At 49.7% G+C, this 18794-nt stretch overlaps 1 protein-coding gene across 2 annotated transcripts in view; it reads left to right on the forward strand.

Annotated features, from left to right (window-relative positions):
* Positions 1-17905, forward strand: part of CRHR1 (corticotropin releasing hormone receptor 1) — a 29065-nt gene extending 11160 nt beyond the window's left edge. Inside the window, exons 3-13 of one of the 2 annotated variants that reach the window (XM_054649793.2) lie at positions 6781-6900; positions 8017-8102; positions 9075-9181; positions 9523-9643; positions 10123-10276; positions 10528-10588; positions 11928-12000; positions 13057-13142; positions 14544-14679; positions 14864-14905; positions 15526-17905. In XM_054649793.2, the coding sequence (XP_054505768.1) occupies positions 6781-6900; positions 8017-8102; positions 9075-9181; positions 9523-9643; positions 10123-10276; positions 10528-10588; positions 11928-12000; positions 13057-13142; positions 14544-14679; positions 14864-14905; positions 15526-15666 (1127 nt within the window). In that variant the 3' untranslated portion in view covers positions 15667-17905. Of the gene's footprint in view, positions 1-6780; positions 6901-8016; positions 8103-9074; positions 9182-9522; positions 9644-10122; positions 10277-10527; positions 10589-11927; positions 12001-13056; positions 13143-14543; positions 14680-14863; positions 14906-15067; positions 15500-15525 lie in introns of those variants that run through there. The other variant, XM_077190841.1, reaches the window with a different exon arrangement.
* The last annotated feature ends 889 nt before the right edge of the window (positions 17906-18794 follow it).

Below are 18794 nucleotides of genomic sequence, written 5' to 3' on the forward strand. Positions count from 1 at the left end.
TGACATCACCATGGTTTTACCCATCTTTCTTCAAGCCCCCAGTGCAGGGTGATATCCCTGGGAATTCAGGTCATTGTGACGCTCCAACTTGATAGTCTAGGTATCCATCAAAAATTCCTGTCACTGAGCCCCTGATTTTGACTGGGACTGGAACACAGGGGCACAGCTGAATGCTCCATCAGAAAGCTGCCTCCCACAGCAGCAGTGAAGAAGGAATATCAGGCTGGACTTGAGGTCAATGTGCTGCATTCAGGAAGTCGGGTCAGCTGCACCCCAAACATCTGCAAGCCATGAAAGTCTCAGATTAGGCTTGAAAAGGAACACAATGAGGATCAGCATCCCTTGTCTGGTGTGGACAGGTGCTGTCCCAAAGGCTCCCAGCCCATGGACTGACTCAGACCATGGATTTCTCTGTCTGATGATTTCAACTCCCCACAGTCTGTGTGCGGCTGCTTCTTGGCCTGTCATGAAGTCCATCAGGGAGGGACAAGGTCATTTCATCCACTGGGGCAAAGCATTTCTTGCAGCTGCAGGACTGCTTCCCTGGGGAGGAAAAGGAGAATCTGAGAAGATAGGAAAGCCTCTTGCTAATTAATAATGAGGCTTTTCCAAGGCAGCTCAGCAGAAAGCACTCAAGCAGAACAAGCTCGGAGCACTCTCAAAGGGTTGTTTTGCCATTTGTAGCTCTCAAGCCTGGATCAGCCCAAGGAGTTGCCACCCAATTGCTCTCATCCCCCTCCGGTCCTGGCTGCACGATCCACTCCTTTAAGCTTGTTATCATGATGAATTCTTATCCTCAGTCCTGTGTGTGTGTTCAGGAGAGAGAGGGGAGCACAGAAAATTCCTTGTCAGGAAAGAAACATTTCATGCCAGTGCCAGTTCACCTAAAGCAAAGAAAAATTACACCAAAGCTAAGCAGAAAAAAAGAAATGTCTGTGGGTTTTTAACTGAAGGTTTTTTCAAGGGGGAAAGGGAGTGTAGCTTTGCATTACATAAGGCAAATCTAATTGTTCCAGATACAGCAAAATCCTTAGGCTAGGAAGCAGTGAGTGATGAGAACATATCCTTCACAGGCACTATCAGATAAGTTCGGTAACACCTTTCACAGCAGGTGACAATTTGACCAAGAGCCTTTCCACCCACTCCAGCTCAGCTCCCAAAGCTCTGACACTGCTCTAGCAGCCCTCGTCCCACTGCTCTTTCATGCACTCACTGACTCCCCGGGGGTGAGTCTGGAATTTAAATTCATAAAGGTCAAATTAACATCAGTGACTCTTTTCAGTCTCACTGGCATCTCTCCCACCGAGGCAGAAATATTTTGAGGAGCTGAGCAAGGGTTAAAGATGCAGTCTGGGCAGGGACTTGAGGGAGAGACATGGTACTGGGTAGTTTTGGGAAACAAAACTCTCCTTTATATGGAAAATCCTAGTGGATTTAAATACATACTGGTGTCAGTAAGGCCATTCTGCTCCCTCATCTGGGAAACAGGGATGTCAACAGCAACTCACTGATATTCACAGATTTTACTGTAGTGGAAGAGGGAAGATGAAGAGGTTCTCCAGTAGGAAACTGTGTCCTGGCACGTCCCAGTGTGAGTAGCAGCTATAGCAGTTAAACTGTACTTTGGACTGGATGCAGTGAAGTTACTGCCAGAGACTGTTCAGTTGTAGCCAGACTAGAAGGCTCTGCTGGGAAAACTGCCAGGGAAGGATTTTGATGTTTCACTCACCCACCACCAGATCACAGCCAACCCCAGGGAATAAAGGACTTCCTGCCACACTTAGTTATAGAACAACTCCAAACACTCTGTGGTTCATGACAGAACAAGATAAGCCCCAAACACAACCCACTACATTATATACATTATATACATTACATACATATATATATATATGCACACACACATATATATATGCTGTAAATCTGTACATGGATCATCATAAGTGACAGCATTGAGCAGATGCATCGGGTTTGGTGCCTTTTATTTATTCTTCTCCAGAGCAGCAGCAAAGACCCGAGGGGACAGTCAGTGACGGTGAATAGCAACAAGTCAAAAATTCATTACAATGGCCCATAGCTATCATAATGCTTAATTAGCCTGGGTAATTATTTTACATCGAGATTCGTGGAATTTGAATGCTTGGGAGGATTTTTAAGGACTGGAGTCTTACAAAGGTAAATAGAAGCCCCCAATGCCACTGAAAGTAGTGCTGGAGGCAGAGTGTAAGCAAGGATCTACTTTGAGGCAGTCACAGCTGCTCCCAGCCATCCTGAGCACCGACCCCCTGCCCACAGTGAAGGCAAACAGCTCCACCATCCCAATTTCTATCCCATGTTAATATAAATTCTCCCCCAGTGCCATTTCCCTCAATGCCTCAAGGTGCTACTCAAGCATTTAACATCTGAGTGACTCTGCAGCTCGACCCAGCCACCCCTCCCTGGCACTTCAGCACCTGGAAGTAAAAGCATCCCCCAAAGGCAGCCCCTGTTTTGGGGCAATAAGCTGTGAAATGGGTCTTTCTTCTTCACCACTCTGGTGGAGCTGCCTGGGAGACACAAAGAGATTTTTGTGCAATTTTGCAGTTGATGCATCAGACATCACAGTGAGTTGTATTTTGATTAGATGTGGAGATGAAACCCTGATTGCCAAATGCAAATATTGCAGCAGAGACACAGGGGACGAGTGTGAGGCTGCCAGAGGCTCGAGGCAGCAGCAGCAATGCAGTCACAGAGGACATCAGGGCTGGACAGAGATAACTATGGTTGAAGAAGAGCTCAGCACAGGTAGTGATAAGAGTTAGCAACTTTCAGCTGTTAGGCTCTTGAGACACCTTGGATAAATAACCCTATCGCTCCCAGCCACAGGAATGAGCCTGTAGTTCAGATTTCCATCACCTCTCCTGGCCCCTTTGCATTGTAGAATGGGACAGAGGCTTCATCCTTCCACCCCTCAGAGTGTCTGTGCATAGCAGCAAACTGGGACTTTGTGCTGGTGCACAGTTCTGCCCAGTGTAAAGCAGGATGTGTTTACCAGCACAGTTATGTGCTTTGCTTTACTCCTCTCCAGAGCATCCCAGCAATGGCTTGATGGTATGATAATACTTCAGACCTCCTGGCACCAACTCAAGAGCACTGTGGCCACACGTCTGGTACTGCTGGACCAGGGTAAATATGCTCCATACTCCATTTGGTCAAAATCTTTTGGCAGATTAGCTGGGAGTGGAGAGCTTTACCCTGCCAGGTGTCACACGGTTCCGTGGCTTTAGCTCAGAGCCATCCTGAAGGTCTCTGTGAGTGGTAGGAGCAGGCTGGAGAAGCATGTTTTCTTGAAACAGATGGGATATTGCTACAGTTTTCCTGAGACAGTTATTGTGATATAGTTGTCTCAGTGTAAGTCCCTGGACAGACACTTTTTTCTTCAGAAGAAGCTTTACGCTTCAGAGCAGCACAACACAAAGGCAATAGGGTGAGAAGGGATTGGAGTGACTTCCCCTGTGCCACATTCCATGTCTCAAAGTAGGGCCTGCTCCTTCCTCCTCCAAACACCATGTTTCTGTGTGGGAAGAAGCCAAATTAGGGGAATTGAGTGCAGGTAGGAAATTCACTGACCCTTCATGCTGTAAATCTGCAAAGACCTAACCTGTGCTGCCAATGGAGCTGAGAAGCCAAAGCACTCAGGTGCAGAACCTGGAGAACAACAGTCCCTTGCAAACATGGATGGGCCATCGAGCATGAAGGGAAGCATTTAGTACTGACACACATCATTTCCATGCTAAACAGTGCTCTAAATGCTGGGAGCCCGGTGCCATTCAGGGGGAGCTGGAGCAGGGAGTTGTGCTGGGCAAAGGGGATGTTGCAGCCCTTGTGGCACTCTTTGTCTTCACTGTTTTACTTATCACTTCCCCATCAGGAGAGGTTTTTTCTCTCTTTTCTGTATCCTGGAGAGAGCAGAAAGAGCAGCATCTGCTTTCTTCATCAAGCCTTTCTCAGTGTGAGCCTGGGAAAATATTGTGGCCACCCACTAGATGAAAACCTGGTGGGACAGAGCTCCAAATGCTGCCAGTGGCAGCATGGGGGTGAAGCACAGGGAGAGGTCCAGGAGCATCCAACAGCCTGGCTGAGCATCTCCTCATCTGACTGCAGCCCCCCAGTGTCACCCCACAGCACCACCCTGACCCATGGGACAAACAGGGCTGAGCTCCTGGTGATGCTGGCGCACCTTCCCTGTGGTGGGACCGGTGGGACCCACTGGATTTGGTGTCTGGTGGGATCCTGTCATGCTCTAATGGGAGTGCCAACCAGCATACCACCAAGTGCCTTGGAGAAAGGTGAAGATATTCAATCCAGCCTGGAGCAGATGTATCACAGAATGATGTACCTCTGTCTGGCTACATCATTTCCATGAGTCTCTCTTGCATTGGTTATTAATGGTATTGCTATGGGTTTGTTTAACTGGTGGAGAGTATAATCATTGTTGCTCTCTGGCCCTGCTGACTTTTAATTACTCACTCTTCCTGTTTGTCCTCCTTGAGCAATCTTTGTTTGCCCCCAGAACAGACCCTGAAATGCAGGAGGGAAACTGAGGCAAAAAAAACTATGCAAAGAAAATGGAGTTTGTGGCCAGCCCTACCAGTCCCCATGAGGGGTTGTGATAGGTGCATGAGCTGCCGTGGCCATTAGTACTGTGCAAGCCCCATTATCCTGTGTTGCATTGCTCCAAGTGAAGCTTTTCCTGTTCCAGACATTCACACAGCTTCTCACCTCAGTGGCTAACAGGGAGAGCACTTGCAATTTAACTTTGTCCTTAGTTCAAGTAATTACTGGTTGTTTTTTCCTTACAAGGATGAATGTTACCATAAATTTTTTAACTGTGACCCTCTACTTCTCTGTCAAATTTGGGTCTAAACAACAAAGGAGCTCAATAAATTCAAATGGATGCAGAAAGGCACAGACATACATGTGATAAAAGGCACCTTGTTTCCTACAAAATACAGGCTTAAAACAGTTAATGTAAAGGGAATGTTGCCACAGCAACCCTACACATTAGCAAAGCTTAAAACAAAGGTCATTGTTAAAATTAATTTCTTCCTACAAGCTATGGGAGGCAGAAGGTAACACTCACCATGCTCTGATGCTTCCCCAGCTCACATGCTTGGAAGCTGTTTTCCCTTGCTAAGATATTTGAAGACACTGAAAGCCCTGAAAATTTTCTCAGAGAACATCGCAAAATAACAAGGAGTCAATTTTTCCGCTAATTGATGAAAACAAATATTCCTCCATAAAAACCTTCATCATCATCATCATCATGAACAGTATTTTGCTTTTTTTCCTTTGGTCACTCTTTAGCCAGCTCTATCCATAGGAATTTTTGGGAAAGGCGTTCAAATAACAACCACAAATCCAGGGGGAGGGGAAATGCTGTGTTTTCACACCCAAGGAGCTGTGAATTGGGGTGTTTTGTATTAGGAAGTGGCAATTTATGTCTCTGTGCAAGCAGCACAAATGTCTCTGGTACCCAGGAGTGTTTTGGACTGAAGTCTGCCTCTTCCAGCATCTCCTGCTCACCCATTTCCTGCTTACCCTAGATTGCAGTATATGGATATTGTAGCCATTGTGCTTCCGACCTCACTGTGAGATCAGGCTGGGACATATTTAGCTACGGTACATGTTGTTCTAAATATACACAAATTATACATTAAAAAGCCTGCAATCTGGCCTACCTAATGCCTACATTAGCACACTTGTGTAGCTGGGAAAAGCACACAAATCCTTGAAATCTGAAATAGAAGCAGCTTTGGAGTTTTCTACTCGGGAAAGACTGGAAGATACCAAAGGGAATGGCTGGGAAGGAGATTTTGCAGCCAGGAGGTGTGAGATGTTTGGAGAGACTTAGAACCAGACTGGACACACCACTGAGGAAGAGCAAGTCTGGCTTATTGCCTGTTGTGGGGCTGGATGCCAACATCATGGCTGAAGGAAGGAGCAAGGCTGGGAAACCAGAGCCAGGGGACTTGGAAGCCAGGTCTAAAACTAAGTTTGTGCCAGAACTGAGCTTAGCCAGTAATTTTAGTAGTTTACTGGCTTAGCCAGTAGTTTTAGACTGGACCAGAGTAATAGTTATTGTAGGATATGAGGTTACAATTGTTAAATTGCTAAGCCTTATGCTCACCGGAAGGCCCTGTGGGAAAGACACAGCTGCAGGCTGGAGGGTTGGAAGTCGGTTGAGGGGTGAGAGGCAGTTATGAGGGAGGAGAGAGTCAGCTGAGTGACAGCTCAGAGTGAGGTTGTGATTGGCTGGAGGAACGCATGGGCAGTGTATGAGTGGGAAGCTGATTGGCTGAAGGAACACATGGACAGGGTATGAGCAGGAAGCTGATTGGGTGATAGGATGTGTGGACAGCAGCACTACAACTGAGCTAGCCAATGGGTGCTCTCTTTCTGTTAGGCCTCGGTTTGGTTTCAGTTATGTCAGGTGGAGATTAAAGGTATAAAAAGGGGCTGATTTTTGCTATAAGGCCATCTCCTTTGATGAGGGGGTCTGTGTCGCTTTGTTCCCACTGCTACAAGTCATGGCCATGGTGATTCAACCAGCCCTTGCAAGTCTTGCACGGGCCCCATCTGGTGTCTGCCATGAGGGTTTTCTGGGGGCTGAGCTTGTGGTGACCCACCAGCTGATGCAGCAGCCCCAGCTCTCCAGGCAAATCCTGACCTTTCAACAGCCTGGAAGTGGCCCATGGTGGCCCAGAGACCTCTGCTAACCTGTGCACTTTGTCCTTGCAGGTCCCCAGTGCAACGCCTCGGTGGACCTGATCGGCACATGCTGGCCCCGCAGCGCCGTGGGACAGCTGGTGGCTCGGCCCTGCCCTGAGTACTTCTATGGCGTGCGGTACAACACCACCAGTAAGAGGGGCAGCACTGAGGGTGCTGGGACACAAGTGACAATAGGCCTCTGGGAACAAAGCTCATCAACTATTAAGAAAACAGTGCCTCAGGCCCTGGATTTCAGGGAGGGTCGTTTCAGAGAAGCAGCTTTATAAGCAGGTCCTGGGAGGAGGAGAGGGTTGATGTCCCCATCTTGGGGACACAGGCAGAGGAGTAATCCTGCCTTGCCCTTGGAGGTGGTACAGGGGCCTGAAGCTTCCAGCTGAGCAAAGACTGGGGGACTTTGAGTGTCCTCCCTTCCTGGCACAGGTGGTTGCACTGTCACTGCTGGGAGTAGAGGATGTAGCGATATGAAAAGTGCCCAAAGTCATTCCTAGCATAAGGCTGAGTTTCTGACCACCCAAGTGCTGCTTCTGATGAAAGAAACACCTTGCTTCTCACAAAAAACATATATTTTTCCATCCTGCACATTCTTGCAGAAATGGAGGATGGCACAGACACACAGGTCTGGCTTTGTGGTGCCTCCTGTGCCGCTGTAGGAGCCTCTCTGCATTAATCACAACTTGATCCTGTCTCTGAGCCCTTCCCACCCCATCACCATGATGAGGCTCACAGCCTCCTGTAATGGTAGCCTGGTCTCACCCCAGTGCTGGCATTGCCCCACTGCTGACACCAGTGACTCTCTAGGGTGCCTGGGCCATTCCTTCCTAGTCAGCCTTGACACCTACTGTCCTTGCTGGGAGGCAAAAAACTCCTAATTCAGGTAGAGAAGTGAAACTTCATGCTGCCATCTCAGCAGAGAGCCTGGGCTGGCACATGATCACAAGCAAACAGCAGAGTGAAAGAAAAGAACTGGTTCTGCTTCCACTGCATCCCTGTGTGTGGTGAGGTGGTGTTGGGGTCCCCCAGTGCCAAGGGCAGAGCTGGTGCAGACCCAAAGCTCTTGAGCAGGTCTGAAATACTCCAAGGATTTTGGTTCTGCAATTGTGACCAAGGCAGTAGCTGAGCTGCCTTCAAAGCAGAAGATGCCAGGCCTGGCCTGATGCCAGTGCCCTGCATTAGTGACAGTCAGGTCACATACCTGTGCCTATCCCCATGCTCTGTTAACCTTTGGATGGGCATCCTCTCTTTCAGATAATGGGTACAGGGAATGCCTTGCGAACGGGAGCTGGGCAGCACGTGTCAACTACTCCCAGTGCCAGGAGATCCTCAGTGAAGAGGTAGGAGCTTGGGAGTCCCTGGGCTCTTGGCAGGAGTGCAAGAGACAGATGATGGAGTTTTGAAAGGCAACAGCATCCAGGCCAGGAATGGCCCATGGGAGCTGAGGGCTGAGCATGCAGCAACATTCCAGTGATAAAGTTGGCATGTGGCAATTATGACCCCTTCTTGATTTGCATTTTTATTCCCCATCAGAAATAAAGCCATGCCTGTTTCCATGTCCATTAAAAATCCAAGAGGATTGGCAGGGTGAGGTCCCCAGGGCCTCTGGGTACAAATCAGCCCTGTCACTTTCCTGCAGCTCCCTCCTGACACTCACTGAAAACCCCATCCTTCCCTGCTGGCAGTAAAATAAAGGAGATATTTAGGAAGCTGAAAGAGATACAAAAATGGGGATCAAGCCCCTGAATAGATCAAGCCACCCCTTGAAGCAGAGAAGAGATATGAGTTTTTCATTTGCAGTTGATATCAACTCTGATATTTAAAATGCTGATATCTCTTGCCATGAATGTTTTTTTCACTCACTTAATTGCTTATTTACTGATTGGATGAGTGCCTAAGAGCAGGAGTGATCAATTAATTCAATTATCACACTTTCCTCTGTCCAAATTAATCCAAGCCTCTCAGTTGCCCCCAGGGCAGTGGGGGATGAACTGAGATATAAGATTCTAGCAAGCTCAATTGAGTTCCAGCAGGGTTTCCTCAGAGGAGGGGTTGGGAAGTCGCAGCATTGAGTTGTCCTGTGAGCTGCTCTGGTACAAGTGAGATGTGAAACCAGGCTGGTGCCTCTCCTTCCCACATTAGCCCCACCTTCTTCCATTCCCACTGTCCTGTCCCAGGGTGAGCTCCCATTGCTTCCTGAAGAAGGGCCCAGAATTTGAGGTGCAGCTGCCAAAGGTGATGTGGTGGAGGAGGTGGGTTTGTGCTAGTACTAGGGCTGCTGTTGACCCTCTGCCCATCTCCCCCACTCCCAGAAGAAGAGCAAGCTGCACTACCACATCGCTGTCATCATCAACTACCTGGGTCATTGTGTTTCGCTGGGGGCCCTCCTCGTGGCCTTTGTCCTCTTCATGCGCCTGCGGTGAGTAACAATCCTGCTGCCGTGTTCCTGCAAGGTCATCTCAGGCAGGGATCGACCCAGCTCCTCTGCTTTGCCATCTACTCTGCCACAGCCATTGCCCTCCAGGCTGGAGAGATCCTGCCTATCTCGGGGTTGTTTTCCTTTTGCTGCTTTTTTAAAGCATCTAGTTACGGAGGCAGAGGGTCCTCCTTGGTGCCTTCCACCTCCTAGTCTTCTTCATGCCCCCCTCACCCAGGTCCCAGCAGGTCACCCTTGAGGTCCCAACAGAGACACTCAGCTGCACAAACAGCACTGTCCCCAATCCCCCTGCTTTGATGGTGCCTTGTTCCACCCCTCTCCAGGAGCATCCGGTGCCTGAGAAACATCATCCACTGGAACCTGATCACAGCCTTCATCCTACGCAATGCCACGTGGTTCGTGGTGCAGCTCACCATGAACCCAGAGGTGCACGAGAGCAACGTGGTAGGTGCAGCTCTTCCAGGCTGAGCCCAGTCCTGAGCAGCTGGGGGGTGTGAGGACCCTGGAGATCACAGAAATGCAAAGTGGTTTGGGGCTGAAGGGACCTTAAGGATCATTAAGTTCCAACCCCCCCTGCCATGGGACACCTTCACTACCTCAGGTTGCTCCAAGCCCCATCCAACCTGGCCTTGGACACTTCCAGAGATGAAGCAGCCACAGCTTCTCTAGGCAACCTGTTCCAGGGCCTCACCACCTTGCCAGGGAAGAATTTCTTCCCTAAACCTACTCTCCTTCAGGTTGAAGTCACTAAAATGTGGCTACAAAAGCAACTTCAGAGAACAAATAGGGCTGGCTGGTGGCTGGCAGGCACCCCCTGTGTATGAGAAACATAGGTTTGATTGCTCTGCCAGGGTCTGTGCTGCTCCATGCATCAATTGCACCACTGTGGCACAGAGCTCAACAGGCTCCACATCTCCTGACAGGTTTGGTGCCGCTTGGTCACTGCTGCCTACAATTACTTCCATGTCACCAACTTTTTCTGGATGTTCGGCGAGGGTTGCTACCTGCACACGGCCATCGTGCTCACGTACTCCACGGACAAGCTCCGCAAGTGGATGTTCATCTGCATCGGCTGGTGTGAGTGCCAGCCTTCCCCTCACCCGGCGGTACCCAGGCTTTAGTGATGGCTGATGCCCCCTCCAGCCTCTGCTCCAGCTCTGCTTGCACTCAAAGAGCTGCAAAAAGGGGGCCAGGGGCAGGAGGATGGACACTTGATTTGCATAGACACCTCATCTCACTGGGTGGTTTTTGTGTGAGAAAACCTCTGTTATGGTGTGGTTTTGTGGTGACCTTGCACCTCTGAGACTCACCTTTGTGTTCCCCTGCAGGTATCCCCTTTCCCATCATCATTGCCTGGGCCATTGGGAAGCTCTACTACGACAATGAGAAGTGAGCCTGATTGCTCTTATCATCTATTCTTCTTTCTATCCCAAATTCTCAGGGATCAGTTGTGTCAGGAATTCTGTCAGGGAGGAAAAAAAGGATAATGTTCTTCCATTCTTTCTTTTATCCCACCTTTCACCTCTCTGCAGCACAAGCCCTGCCCCTGCTGGTTTCCCCTCAAAAGGCAAATGTGATTTTCAAGGGGAAAAAAATATTATACCAGATTTCCTACAATAGATTTGCTAAAGGGATCTGGGTTTTAACCAGCAGAGATCTAAATTACCCCCACCTGAGCCATTTTCACAGGCACCTGCTGATGAAGGTCTTAACAGGTACCTGAGAGTTCATTCCAGAGTGGGAAGTTGAAGGGAGCCCGTTGAGATAAATGGCAGCTTGTTCTGTTTTCCAGAGGCAATTTTCCCTACCAGCTGCAGAAGTCCTGTGCTACTCACACAGGCACTGATTGAACAACCCTGACTAGGTGCTCCCAGGACAGGGATACACCTGAGTGAGCACCTGCAGGGTTTGCTGAGGACAGAACTGACCTAGACCTGTGTGTGAGGTTATGGAGAATCATGGAATATCCTGAGCTGGAAGGAACTCACAAGGAACATCGAATCTGAGTCCTGGCTCTGCACAGACACCCCAACAATCCCACCCAGTGCATCCCTGAGAGCATTGCCCAGAAGCTCCTGGAGCTCTGGTAGCCTTGGGGCAGTAACCATTTCCTGGGGAGCCTGTTCACTGCCCAAGCACCCTCTGGGGGAAGAACTTTTCCTCATATCCATCCCAAATTCCCCTGTGACACAACCTCAGACCATTTCCTTGGGTCCTACCCCCGTCACAGGGAGCAGAGATGGGGGCTCCCCCTGGGGAGGAGCTGCAGCCCCTGATGAAGTCTAAACTCAGTCACCTCTGCCCCAGCTGAACATTCCAAGTGTCCTCAGTTGCTTCTCATGTGACCCCTCCAGACTGCCCCCATCTTCATGTCCCTCCTTTGGATGCTCTCTAAAGGCTTCAGATCTTTCTTGTATTGTTGCCCCCAGCTGCCCCCAGGATGCAAGGTGAGGCTGCCCCCATGCAGAACAGAGTGGGGACAGTCACCTCCTTTGTGAGGAGGGTGTCCCTGCTTGTCCTGCAATAACCAGCTCCCACATCCATATGGGGCCCATAAACACTCCCACATGCACCTCCTTTTACTGAGTTCCCAGGAAAGCTATCTCACAATGGCTGCAGCAGTTTGAGTTTTAGTGCTTTCAGCTCACAGACAGTGACTTACAGAGATTGTGCAAGGACAGGAGTCTATCCAGGTCACTCCCATGTCAGGCTTGTCCTTGCCTTGCAGGTGCTGGTTTGGGAAGCGAGCAGGTGTTTATACTGACTACATTTATCAAGGCCCCATGATCCTGGTGCTTCTGGTAAGAGGAAATTGACCTTTTGTGTGCTAAATAGAGACCTTCTCTATGCAGCTGGGTCACAGCTGCTTCTGTATAGGGTATTGCCCCCTCCTTTAGCTTCACTCTGCTGGGCTGGTTCTGCTGCCCCACAGCAGCACTGCCCCTCAAGCAAACTGCCCCTTGAGCAATTTTGGTCTTGGGCTGGGCTGCAGAAGGAGCCTGGAAACCTCACTCTGACAGGGGTGTCCCATCACCAGCCTCCAACATGCATCAGTAGGTCCCTCATCCTTGCCATGGCACTATTTGGGTGTGGGGATGCTTTGCCAAGCATTTGCAGAAGCCTGGGATCCTTGACTCCATTACCTGATCCTGATTCCACCTCTCTGTTCCTGGTCCCCAGCTGAATAGCTGTGCTTGATCCAAGGGTCCAATGGATGGGGCTTTTTCTTTTGGGGAGGGACAAAGAAGAGCAGAGGTGGCAGGTCACAAGCTGAGGGTCCAACCTGTGTTTGCAGGGGGAAAGCCATGCACAAAGTCCCAAAACTATTCCTTCCTCCTTGGCCGATGCTGAGAAAGTTCAAGGGAGTAAAAATCACTGGCAGAATGGAATAATTAATCCTGCTTCCCATTTCTTAGCCTGACATGCAGCCAGGCCACTACTAAGTCCTGTCAATTGTGTTCAGCTCCAAAGACTCCTTCCCATTCCCTCATTAGCAATTTGACAGCCAAGAGAGCAACCAGGCAGACCCTGGATGTAATGGCAGCCACTCTCTACCTTAGATTGTTCCCCTCCCTCTGCTTTTTCACCTTCAGCCATTCCTCTAGCACTTGTCCTTCTTTGGCAATCTCCTGGCATGCCCTGCTGCCCTGATCCCCTGACCAAACTCCTAAATCTTATTATTGAAGTGTTTTTTAAAAAGGCAGACATCCTCTCATGGTGCATGGAAGGCAATCGATCAGGTTCAAGAGGAAACATTCCCATTTCCCCTGGCTCCCCCTTCCCCCCCTGCCCATTGCAGAGGAAATGGGAGGATATAATGAGGGACCAGACACTAAGCAGTGACCCTGTTCCTCCAGATCAACTTCATCTTTCTATTCAACATTGTCCGAATCCTCATGACGAAGCTCCGAGCTTCAACCACGTCAGAGACGATCCAGTACAGGTAAGAGCACGAGTGACCCTGCTAGAAGCAAACCTAGGAACTGAGTTCTCTCATGATAGTGGGGATGGGAACAGCCCCATTAGCCAGGTAGCAAGGGGATGGGAGCATGGAGAGACACCTAAGAGCACCTCAAATGCTCTTTGGAGGCACATGGTCATTAAATCTGGCCAGGGAGAGCCTTGTGATGTAGAGTGTGGATGGCTGTTTCTGCCTTTGAAGTGAACTCTTGGGATTTGAGTCTCTTTGCAAAAGCCTGTTCTGGTGGGACCTGATGAGCTCTCCAGGCTGGGAGCTGCAAATCCTGGCATGGAGGTGAGAATTAAATCAGTGCTTGACAGAAAAGCAAAAGCTGAGGAAGCTGATGAATCAATGCCACCCCAACACCTCCTTGTAAAGAAGAAGAAAGTACTCCCACAGCACAAGGCAGGAAGATTTAACCCCTCCTTGTCTGTTGGGGAATATTTTGCAGTAAGAGGTGCATGGTCAGAGCAGCTCTCCAGAGTACCTGGGATAGAAGACACTTTGGGCTTCATCATTGCCTTTGTCTGGATTATTTTGTGAGCAGGAATTGGGGAATCTCATGGTGTACTGGGTCAAGATAAGCTGTTTTGAGGTGGAGGATGGCTTTTTCAGCTGAGAAAGGATAAATTCTGGTTCTATTATTGGGAAAGCTACACCAGTGAATGTACTGTACTGTAGTTGTCCATCTCCTGTCCTTGGTTCCCTCCAGCTCCTCTATGTCATCAGCCCATTTGTGTCAGGGCCTGTTCTCTCCTCTAAATCAGAGATGCAAAACAAGTCCCAGTCCCCCTCCCTGCCCAGCTCAGACCCTCCAGGGATGACCATCTACTGTTGGAATCTGTCCATTAACAGGATTTTTAAGCAAAAAGTGATGACTTGGCATTGTTCTTGTCCCCTGATCCAAAGGAATGAGGTGCCAAGCCCCAATCCTTCCCACACTCTCTGTATCAGCACTATGACTTTTCACAAACTGTACTTGTAATTTCATCAAGATATCAAATTAATTACCTGAGATAAGGTTTTCACAAACTCGTGTTGAAGGGTGTGAGTTATTATACCCTCCTTAATTCCTTTTTAATTGAGCTGTAGATCAGCCAAGCAATCATTCCATGCCAGCTCAAGGTCAGGCCTCTGCTCTCCACTGCTCTTTTCTGAGTGGAGAAGCAGAGCAGGGGCCAAGTGCTCAAACTAGCCCAGTTCCTTGGGAACTGCACTGGAAAACCAATGGATGCAGCCCAGCTTGGCTCCATCCTCCCCTACTCACTGGTTTTCAAGTCCCAGCAGACCAGTCCAAGCCGTGCTGGTGCTGGGAGTGGGATGGGCAGAGTCCTTGTACCCAGGGCTGCACTGTAGCAGCTCAGGTCCCTGTTTTCTCCCTAGGAAAGCAGTCAAGGCCACACTGGTGCTGCTGCCCTTGCTGGGGATCACCTACATGCTGTTCTTTGTCAACCCCGGGGAGGATGAGATCTCCAGGATAGTCTTCATCTACTTCAACTCCTTTCTGGAGTCTTTCCAGGTAATGGTCCTTCACACTGGCTCCCATCCCAGTCCTTTCACCAAGGAGGAGCCCATCCTGGCTGATGCCTCATCCTGCTTCTGCCCCTTTCCAAAACTAGACATCCCCAAACCCCAGAGCTGTTCCAAAGCTCCGGGCTCGGGGGTACCTGTTTGCTGTGACTCTGCTGCTTGTCTCCTTCCAGGGCTTCTTCGTCTCTGTCTTCTACTGCTTCCTGAACAGTGAGGTGAGCACAATGGGCTGGGGGTTTTTGTGGGGGTCTACACCCTTCCTTGCAAGCAGACAAGTTCAGCATAAGGCTCTACTGCTGCCCAGGGCTTGAAGGGTTCTAGTCCCTAATTCCCCATCTGAAGGTCTTTGGTGATTGGAACTGGTGCTTGATCTCCAGCCCCAGGTACATCTGCAGCCCCAGATTTTGCCCAGATAGGAACGGCTGCTGTCTGTCTTCTCCTCTGAAGGAGGAAAATCCACCCCCAAGAACAGATGCTCTCATGGTGCAGCAGAGCCAAGGGCCCTCCCTATCCCAGGGAAATCCTTCCCCAAGGTGAGCCCCATACACATGTGGATTGCACATGGATGAGGATATCTCCCAGGCTCTGCCCCAAAACACAAAGCAGAAAGCAAAGGAGAGTAGAAGTGAATCCTGGGGCCAGATATTTGGGCAGCTCTTTCCTCTGCCTCCTCCAAATGCTTCCACACCTTTGCTGACTCAAGAAAGTTTACCCTGCATGAATCTGTTTTGTTAGCAAATCACATATCATTAATCCATTTTTGGCTGGAGGAGTGAGGAGAAGGATGGCTGGTGCCTCTGTGTGATGACCAATGTCCCTCATTGATCCCGCCCAGGTGCGATCGGCCGTGCGGAAGCGCTGGCACCGGTGGCAGGACAAGCACTCCATCCGTGCCCGTGTGGCAAGGGCCATGTCCATCCCCACCTCCCCCACCCGTGTCAGCTTCCACAGCATCAAGCAATCCACGGCTGTCTGAGCCAGGAGCGAGAGGCTGCACCGGGAGCTGACGTCCCCACTGCTGTGGGGAGCCCCTGGGAGGGGGCACGGCACAGGAGCAGGTCCTGCCGGCGGCCCCAGCCCCCCAAGGAGAGCATGAACTCACTCGGTCATGGGACACCTGCACAGCTCCTGCCCCATGTGCTGGGCAGGCCTGGAGGACAGGACAGGGCAGCTGAGGTGCTGCTTTGTCATCTCCCTGGCAGCTGTGTGACCTGCTGGTATGGCAGAAAGAGCCAGAAGGACCTGGAGAGGTTGCAGCAGCTTTCTGCCAGCTCCATCCTGGGCATAATGTCTTGGGGTTTGGGCATGATTTATCAGGTTTGTCTGCTTTGAGGTGACAGGAAACCAGGATATTGCTGGGACAGCTTATGGGGCTAATTCCCTGGGAAGCTGGGTCAGCCTTCCAGTGAGAACATGCTAGAATGTTGCTGGTGGGTGGGGAACCCTCTAGAGGAGCCAAAGTCCTATGTGTGGGAAGGGGATGGATGGAGAGCCCCAGAGTGATTGTAGACATTGATTCACGTGGCTGTGTTTTTGTAGCACTGGGGTTGAGTCCTTCCCCTGTCTCTTGCTGTGTCTCCTGGTGTTCTGTAACTGCTGCTTGGTCTGACTAGGTCATTTCTCATCTTGACACCAAAGGTGGGGTAAAGCAGTGGGGTGGGAGAGGGGAGGTAACTCCCCCTCCCATGGGGATGGGTCCTAGGGGCTCTGAACAGCCACACAGAGTTGGCTTAATCTGGAGGGAAGCACAGGAATTAGTTAAATTCTCTGGTTCAGCCCAGATGGATCCACAGGTCTCTGCAAAGCCCTCAGGCTGACTCCATGTCCCTGCTCAGAGGGTGGGAAGGTGAGGGAGCCCTGCAGTGGAGCGGTGGCTGAGGTCCCCAAAGGCAGATACTGCGGGACAAGCCCTGGCTCTGCCTCCTTCTCCTTGCCCTGCTTTTACCTGGGTAGGTGGGCCCAGTGCCAAAGCTGCTCCTTGCTCTTGTGCAGAGGATGGGACCAAACCATCCCCACGTTGGGGTTAAGTGCCTTGGAGGAGCAGCAGCCTCCTTCCCTCCCTTCCCTCCCTTCCTATCTCCCTCCCCCTTCTGGGGACTCCAGATTATCCCCAGTTCCCCCTCCTTCATTGCCCTCTTCCATGTGGTCACCAAAAGCAGCTGAGCAGAGGAGTGGATTTGCCCTGACCTCTTTGGAGCCACCTTTTACTTGTCCCATACAAGGTCTGGGGATGCCCAGGCAGGAGACAGATTACAGCAGGTTTATGGGCTGCCTGCCCTCTGCATGCCAGGGATTTTGCCACTGGGGCCATACAGGGTCTGGTGTGAGCCCCTTCACACTTCTGTGCCTCAGTTTTCCCAATATAAAGAACAGGCATAAATGTTTCCTGCCATGGGGAGATTTAAGCATCTTTGAAATTGCAGTATTTTGTGATCTCCTCAGGATATAGCACCAGAAAGGAATAAAATCTTGCATCTTTTTATTTAAAGAGAAGCATAGGGAAAGTCCTCTGGGTTCTTTCTTCAAACATTTGTGAAATTCAGTACTTTAGAGGAAATTCCTCCCACTTCCCTTCATGTCTACAATGCAGCAAAACTGGAAATATCCCATTGACTCCAATAATCTGCTGGGAACAGCAACAGTACCCAGTATGACACAGTGACCACAACAAGGACCATACACATAGAGAACATTTCAGTCTTTGTTCAAGTTCAGCCACTGCCAATAGTCCCCAAAACTGCCCCTTCTTCAAAATATGGGTGTGAAAAAGACCCCTGGAGTTATGCAGTGGGAAAAGTGGCAGCTTCCAGCTCTATGGACACTTTCTGCTGGTGCCCTACAAGGAGTACACTTGCATTTTCTGTGTCTTGGTTTCTCTGTTGGGTACTTCAGCAGGAGCTAATAATGATCTGCTGGCAATGGAGAAGGGGAAATGTCCCAGAGAGCTTTTTTCCTCATCCCTGCAAGTGATGTTGCCAAAAAATTATGTGCTACATGTTCAACTTGGATTTTTCTAAAATGGGGTCTTTTGGTGGAAAGAAGCTGGAAATTGAAAAACCAAAGAAAGAAACCCAAACAGAAGCATCTGTGTTCACATCACTGGTTTTCCCTTCTCCTCTTGGTGATCTGCTCCAACTGATGTGACTTTGCTTTCCGTAGCTGGAGTGTGTATTCTCAGTCTTGTTTGATTAAAAATACTTCAATTCCTCTTACAAGGGCTTTTGGAGCATGTTTATCTTTTGGAAAAGACAACCCTGGCATGGCCCCTCCCCAGTTTCCATGGGATCATCCTCACACTTCAGTGGGCTCAGCGTCCCACTGGTCCAGAGGCTCCTTTGTCTCCTTTCTACCCCAACTCCATGTGCCCAGAGCATGGAGGCGGCTCTCCACAAAGGTATCTACACCATCTCATCCAAGAGAATCCCACACAGGTTTTCCAGACAAGTACCATCAGGGCTAGAGAAAGTCCGCCACGTTTTCCCCCTTGCCAGGTGAGCTAATACAGAATAAAAATGTAACATGCTTCACAGCAGGAGGGAGGCCAATTAAACTCGACTTTCACTTCATACATCAATGTTTACAAGTGAAATTCAGACAGAAACAGATTTCTGGTCAAGCTCTTCTGATGCAGAATTAATTTGTTCATCACACAGAGCCTTGGAGAGCACTGTAATTTAGTAAGCACCATGTGCATAAATAATAATTACAGGTTCCTGCTGATTACATGATTGTATTTAAACTTACCAAGTAACTCTGAGATTAATGACCTGCCAATCCAGTGCCCTTGACAAGGCTGAAGCCTCTTGGGATCTTCCTGTGTTAACCCTTTATGTTATCCTGATACCTTTCAGAGGTGGGAAAAGCAAAACAGCACTCCAAGCATGAGATCTTATGGTACTGTGGGATATCCCAGTGGGATGATGCACAGGAGCTTCTCCAGCACAGTGAGACGGATTTTTCTTTAGCTTGTTTATTTGGCTGACACATGAAACCCAACATGGAAGTTGTCACCAGTCCTGGAGTCACTTCCCACCCTCAGGCCCACCACCTGGGATCAAAGTTTGGGTGCCCTGAGATACATGCCCAGCAAAGCCCAGCAAAGGA

The sequence above is a fragment of the Agelaius phoeniceus genome, chromosome 26 (assembly GCF_051311805.1).
Source record: "Agelaius phoeniceus isolate bAgePho1 chromosome 26, bAgePho1.hap1, whole genome shotgun sequence".
Taxonomy (NCBI): Eukaryota; Metazoa; Chordata; class Aves; order Passeriformes; family Icteridae; genus Agelaius; species Agelaius phoeniceus.